General features: G+C 48.0%; 1 protein-coding gene across 1 annotated transcript; it reads right to left on the reverse strand.

Annotated features, from left to right (window-relative positions):
• Positions 1-877: 877 nt before the first annotated feature.
• On the reverse strand, positions 878-6,856 carry LOC119425385 (myelin basic protein). The gene is made up of 6 exons (XM_037692907.1): positions 6,680-6,856; positions 5,445-5,540; positions 5,280-5,306; positions 3,330-3,350; positions 1,836-1,919; positions 878-1,595 (listed from the first exon to the last, which is right to left on the reverse strand). Exons 1-6 carry the CDS (start codon positions 6,782-6,784, stop codon positions 1,545-1,547), a joined length of 384 nt encoding a protein of 127 aa, XP_037548835.1. The 5' UTR covers positions 6,785-6,856; the 3' UTR covers positions 878-1,544.
• Between the last annotated feature and the right edge of the window lie 354 nt (positions 6,857-7,210).

Consider the following 7,210-nt stretch of genomic DNA (forward strand, 5'->3'; position numbering starts at 1 on the left):
AAACTTCCTGTTGTTTGTTTTACACTTCCTGTTTGTTGTTTGTTTTAGACGTTCGTAGAGTTTAAAGTTTATTTGCACAGAGCTGGTTTGTTGTTTGGAGTGTTTGTTCAAAAATGAGTCAATAAAGTTTAGTCCTGGTGGAGACGGTACCGGTTCTGATGGTTCTGGATCACGTCTCGATGTTAAACTCACTTTGATTGTTTGAATGTGAAAAACTGAATCCAGGGATCTGAACCTCTTTTAGTCCTGATCCAGACCTCAGTTCTTTTGGACTTCTTGGTAAACAGCTCGGTCTTGGTTCTGTTAGCTGGACTTCCTGTTTTATTTTGGTAGATCCTCTTCATTGGTGCAGGTTTGCTTCCTGTTTAGGTCTGGACGTTCCCTCCGGGCCTCTGGTTCTGGTTCTTGTGACTCGTTCGGGTCTTTTGTCTCTCCACCGTGGAAAGACACCGACAGTTTAAATCGGTTCTTGAAGTGGTCCGTTTCAGGTTCTGACTGAACGTTCCTCTGAAAACTCAGGCCTGAAAGAACCGGACCACTTCACCAGAACACAGGAACGTCTGGGTCACATGCACGTGGAGAACTGGACCAGGGTCCAATGACCCAGTGGATCAGGGTCCAGCGAACCAGGGTCCAGCGAACCAGGGTCCAAAGGACTGGGGTCCAATGACCCGGGGTCCAGTGACCCAGTGGACCAGGGTCCAGTGTGGACCAGGGTCCAGCGAACTGGTCCGGGTCTTTTAATAAATTCGACTGATTAATCGTCTCATTGATCTTTTGGTCGACGGTGATTCTTAAATTATTTAAAACTGATTCTTACAAAAACCAACGAGAAGAAAACGCACTTGGAAAAGTTTATTTATCAAATCTTTATTTGTTTATTTGTTTGTTTGTTTCCTGCTGAAGAGACGACTTGTCGGGTTAGAAACACGACGCACACAGAAACAAACACGAGACAAAAATATTTACAGGAACAAGAAAACGATGAACTCGTGATCCAACATGGCGTCCTCCGCCTCGCTCCGCCCCTTAAACACTTCCTGTTTACCACCAAACAACACGTCTTCAGTAAACACAAACAACAAAACACAGCAGAACCGCTCGGGTTCTGGTTACTTTACGGTTCGGGTCGTTCTGCAGGATTAACTTCACAACAAACAGCTTTTATTTTGACATGAACTGCTCAGAGCAGGAAGTCCACCAGAACTTCAAAATAAAAGTCAGGAAGACAAACAAACCTCAGACAGAAAAACAACTTCATCTCTTTGATCCTCCTGCTGCCCCGGGGTCAAACGAGGCCTCGGTTTTAAGACGGGGGTTGTTCTGAACCCAGGGCAGCAGGAGGTCCAACCAGGGACTGTCAGGACCTGCAGGGTTGGACAAACGGTTTCTGTTAGTGAGTTAACGGGTCATCAAGCTGGGAGTCATGCAGGTCTGGGTCTCCTGGTCCATCCTGGAGTCCCGTCAGGCCCTCAGTCCGGTCCTCAGTCCGGCCCTCAGTCCGGTCCTCGGTCCGGTCCTCGGTCTGGTCCTCGGTGGAGAGCTCAGAAAATGGTGCTCCAGCGTTTAGGGGGTGGACGGGACTTGGACTCTCCCTGAAGACAAGAAGGGACAAAAACTGATGAGGAGGACTCTGACCCAGATGGCTGCAATCTGGAGGTTCTGGATATGGTTCTGAGACAAAATCCAGTGGGTCGTCAGACCAGAGCTGGTGGAGAAGATCCACGCAGAGGTGGGAGGTGTTTACAGATAAAGAACCAGAACCGTTCTGATCCGTTTACACAAGCAGGGTACGTGAAGCCCGGTTCTACAAAAGGTTCTGGTTCTGGACTCACCAGGTTGAAGATTCTGGACAGGGTGCTTTGTTCTCTGCGTCTTCGGACCGGAGACTTTGAGCTCTCCACACGAGACGATGAGGCCTGGAAGAAGATTCTGTTAGAGCCCGGCTGGAGACCAGAGACCTGAACCTGAGTCTGGAACCAGCACCTGAACCTGAGTCTGGATCCACTGAAAGTTCTGGACACGGTGAGTTTTGTAAGTTTTTATTTTAAATCCTTTTCAGGTCTAAAAGTCTGAACCCGACTCTTTGATCTTTCAGCGCTGAAGAAGAATCAGAACTTCTGACTCTGAGCTGCTGATGGAGGAAACATGAGAGGAACAGGAGAGGAACATGAGAGGAACATGAGAGGAACAGGAGAGGAACAGGAGAACACGTGTCTCCAGGAGAGACGCTCCACAGCAACCTGTGGAGGACAGAAAGGGACGACGAAGACGAGACAATGTCCACAGGGGAGCTGAGGGGGAGAAATGACACACAAAATGGCTGCTGTACAGGTGAGGGGACACGGGGGGGGGGGAGGGGTCAGTCCAGGCCCGGAGGAGCTGGAGGTGTTACAGAGGAGCAGAGGAGTGAAAGTAGGGAGGAGGAGGAGGAGGAGGAGGAAGAAGAGGAGGTGTTTACCGGTTCATAAACAGCCGAGCCGTTTCAAAGTCATCCAGGAGCAGCGAGTCGCTCTGAGTTCAGTAAAGAAGGATTCAAAAGAGACAAATCACAGAAAAAGAACCAGACGGGTCAGAACCAGGGACGGGTCAGTCTGGGGGGCTGATGTTCTGCATTAAGGCTGGTTTATACTCCATGGGCGTGTCGTGAAAAGATCTGATGTTTTCTTGCTCACCCCCCCCCCCCCCCCCGCTGAGACCCGTCTTGTGTCCTCAGTCAGAACTAGTTTCTTTCAGGACTTAAGGACTTCTGTCGAGCATTGTGCTGTCGGTCAGAACTTCAGGACTGATCTTTGTAAGTTAGATTATCTGCAGGAACCGTTGTAGAGATGTTTTCAAACAGCCTCGACCAGCAGCTGCTCAGCTGATCTCAGAGCAGCAGCTGCTCAGCTGATCTTCATAAACAAACACGCCCACAAAGTTCTGACCCGTCACACAAAACTCGACCGACGCCGTGCGAGAAACTAGTTCTGTCCGGGAGCAAGACACAAGACGCGTCTCAGCGGGGGGCGTGAGAAGAAAGTACGCTGCTTTTGTCATGCAAAAGATCTGCCTGGATGTGAACATGTTACACACTTCACACATGTTACACATTTAACACGGGTGTAACACGTGTGAAATGTGTAACACGTGTTAAATGTGTAACATGTGAAGTGTTTTTCTTCAGAGAAACATTTAGAGAAGGACCAGAGTGATGTTAGGAAGCAGCTGCAGACAGAAGACATGTTTCAGAGGACGTCACTGCACGCGCTCAGAGCGGCGCTGTCAATGGGGCGGGGCTAGGTGTGGGGGGGCGGGGTCTGTAGGACTGAAGAAAGACTGAGACGTACCAAACCCAAGACTTCTCTCCACTGGACATGAAAAAAACAGAAGCATGAGACGAGTGTCAGATGAAAACTGCTGCTGGTGTCAAATGCTCCTTCAGTTTACGTCAAAACTGTGTTTTGAAAACAATAATCAATAAAAAACAAAAGGTTACGAACACAACATTATTTCAATAATATCTTCAAAATACAGTCAAATCATTTAAACAAACATTTATTCTGAAATCTGAATTGACCAAAACGTTGCTTCACTCTTTCATAAACAGTAAAATTATAAACAAACAAACAAACAAACAAACAAGTGTAATTTACAGGCGTTTACCTGCTTCAGGTAAAACTCAGATCTACGTTAATTTATTGTAAATATAAATGAACAGATGGAGTTTTATTTTGAAAACTGGCGGTTTGAAGGAGCGTTTGTATTTTTAAACTAACAGGAAGAATTGTGTCAGCAGCAGCACCGACAATAAACACTGATTTATTCCAGTCAAGTCACGTCTCCACCACGTGGACATGAAGACGCTGGACGCACGAAGCAGGACGTGACGCCTGCAGCTCGAAGCCGTTCAGCCGCTGCTCAGAAAACAGTTTCATGTGTCTGCGTCCTAATCAATGAATCTGAACGGTGATTATTATTATTAGGCAGCACATCAGGAGCTTCTGTGTTAATGCTGGTAATAGTTTATCTGCTTCAGTGCCTCTTTCCTGTGTAGTTCCTCAGGGCTCGATTCTTGGACCCCTTCTGTTTTCACTCTATCTGCTCCCTCTGGGGTCTATCCTGAGGAAACACGGTCTTTCTTTTCATTATGCTGATGATTGTCTGATTTATCTGCTCTTAAAACCCAGTAGCTCATGCACGATCCACCCTCTGTTAAAACGTCTTGATGACATCATGGCTTCAAATCTTTTAAGTTTTAATGATCAGAAAACTGAAGTCATCGTGTTTAACCCCAGCTCCACAGCTCTCTCTTTTCCTGTAAGTCTGGACTCACTGCAGCCACATCTTAAACAGTCTGATACAAATCTCTGGATGCTTTTAGACTCTGACTTTAAGTTTAATCAACAGATTAACTCTGTTCTGCAGAAAAGCTTCTTCCAGTCGAAGCTGACGTCCATGTTGACCAGATCTGAAAACAACAGTCCACGCCTTCATTACTGCCCAACTACCCGGCTTCAGTGACGATGTGAGACCAGAACAAAACCACACGCAGCTCAGAGAGGTCCAAACGGGTTGCACGAGCACAAATCCTAGTGCAGCTGCGTCCAGCCGTGTCTTCTTGTCCTCGTCCACTTCCTGTTTTTAGAGTCTGCGTCCAATAATCAGATCGTTAACGGCGTCCACACACAGAGGTTGACGAACGGTCCGACGTCGAGCTCAGAGCTGCTTTCAGTCTGAACGTCACGACCTCTGGTGCACCTGAGCTACCGTGCACGTCAGGATCTGGTGCACCTGAGCTACCGTGCACGTCAGGATCTGGTGCACCTGAGCTACCGTGCACGTCAGGAAACCAACAGTTCTGAAATGAGAGCAAAGCTCATGTTCTTCAGCAGCACAGATGATGTGTGAGACACCGAAAGGACCGGACCGACAGCCGAAGGTCGGCTCGGTGTAAACAAGGCAGGTCAGATCCAGCGTTTAGTCTGAGTCGACCCAGTTCTGCTGCTTCAGCTGAGCGCAACAGTTTTCGGTCACATCAAAGGTTTTATTTCAGTGTAGTTTAGTTTTTACGTCTGGAGGCTGAATCCTAAACGAGAAACTGTCTGCGGTTTCATCGTCCGAGCGTCTCTTGACATTTTTTGTCACTTTAAGGAGTTTTTGTGTTTCTGGGTCAGATTCGGCCTCCAGAAGGAGCTAAAACTGGCTGAAACTAGCCGAAACCTGAGGCAAGAAAAAGCCGAAATGTTTGAAGGACAGGGAGCCGATGAGAGCTGCACGAAACAAAACGACGGACTCACCGTGGATTTAGGAGGAGGAGAAGAAACCTGCAGGAGGAACAGAGCGAAGGTCAGAGCTGCAACTGGGAGGAGCAGAACAAACAGCTAAAACCTCTCCGAGACAAAAGACCGAGACCCAAACTCTGCAGAGTTCATGTGAAAACCACAGAATCTGATCCGACTTACGATGCTGCGGAAGAAATGGAGCACAGGGTTCTGGTCGGTCCGGCGGCGGGCCGAGGCCTGCTGGGGCGAGGTGGCGTGGTGACCTCTGAACGAGCCCTGAAACCAGATCAAAACCACAAATCAGCTAAAGGCCTCACACTGAAAGGTCTTCGGCTACTGGTGAGCAGATTCTAGCGAGGCCCGGCGGCTCTCTTCGGGTCCAAACAAAACAAACGATAAACCACTTCCTGTGAAAACGCGGCTATCGTTGCTGAAAGTTGCTGAACAAGCTGAAGCTGCACATCAGTAACTGAAAAAACTGAAAGGAGCACAAAACAGCTGAAATGTTCAAAACAATAGATGAAAACAGCTGAAATGTGCAGAAAGAAGTTAAAAACACCAGAACAAGCTGAAATTAGAAAAATAAAACGGAGCGTAAAAGGTCTGAATCAGCAGCAACGTGACCAACAGCTACATTTAGCTGGAAAAAGCTTAAATGTGGCCAAACAAAGATGAAATGAGCAGAAACGAGTTTAAAAAGCTAAAAGAAGCACAATAGAGGCTGAAATCAGAAGGAAGCTGAAAGGAGCAGAGAAAAAGCTGAAAAATGTATAAAAAGTTTAATTTGGCACAAAGAAGCTAAAAACAGCTGAATCAGAACAAGTAAAAGTTGTAAACAAGCTCCAGTCATCTTTCATGGAGAACAAAATGGCCGACAAAGCTAAATATTTCACACAGAAACCAGAAGGAACGTCCTGAATGAGCCGAACGTTTTGATTCCTGAATGAATGAACCAGCTGAGACCAGGAACGAGGCTTTAAAGTCCCGGCAGGACCTTCAGAGTCCCTGCAGGACCTGAGCCAGAAACAAGCTGAAGCAGAAAAACAGCTAAAACGAGCCTCAAGCTTCAGCTAAGAGCCGAACGTTTTCATCTTCAGCTCAGAAGAAATTTATCTGAATGTTCGCGTCTGAAAATGAAATAAGTAAAAAAAACTAAAACTGACGGAACCAGGAGTCAGAACTGATCTGCATCACGGAGACACGTACAAACACCCCACAGCTGGATTAAACCAGATTAAACCAGAATCAGATTAAAGCAGATTAACTGAGATTTGAAGTGAATTCATCCAGATCTTGTTTAGATACAGAGTTAATTAATGGTTTGATGATCTGAGCTCAAAGTTGAGATGTTAATTGGACCGAGCCCAGGTTCTGATCAAACCCAGAACCTGTCAGTCTGGACCGGTTCTGCTCACCCGACTCCTCTTCTTCTTCTCTCCTCCAAACAGTTTGCAGAACTGGTCCATCAGGCCCGGGTTCTTCTTCCTCCTGCTCTGCCCTGTGGTACCGGCTGTAGCCATGAAGCTGCTGCTGGGGTCCGGTTCTGACGGTCCAAAGCTCACAGTGCCGACCCGCTGGCTCTGCGGCTCCTTCAGGCTGAGGTGCAGCCCATCCTCCAGAGCCGGTGGGCGTGGTGCTGAGGTCGTGGTTCTGGCCCGGTTCCAGACATTCTTTGGACCAGAGGCGGTGTCAGTCGCTGCCGCCCTCGGACTCACCCGGACGGAGGAACAAGGCCCATCTGAGTCTGGACTCAGGGCCCGAGGCAGAGCGGTGCCGGTTCTGAGGGCCCATTGTTGGGCCGCCCTCAGCTAAATGGGTTGAACAGAACCCGGATCACCTCAGAAACACTGTGGAGGAACAAACCTCTGAGCCCACAGTCCAGTTCTGCAGGTTCAGACCCAAACCTGTGTCTGTGACCCACGTTCTGATGTAGAACCTGAGTCCGA

Source organism: Nematolebias whitei, chromosome 19 (genome assembly GCF_014905685.2).
Source record: "Nematolebias whitei isolate Nwh7 chromosome 19, NemWhi1, whole genome shotgun sequence".
Classification (NCBI taxonomy): Eukaryota; Metazoa; Chordata; class Actinopteri; order Cyprinodontiformes; family Rivulidae; genus Nematolebias; species Nematolebias whitei.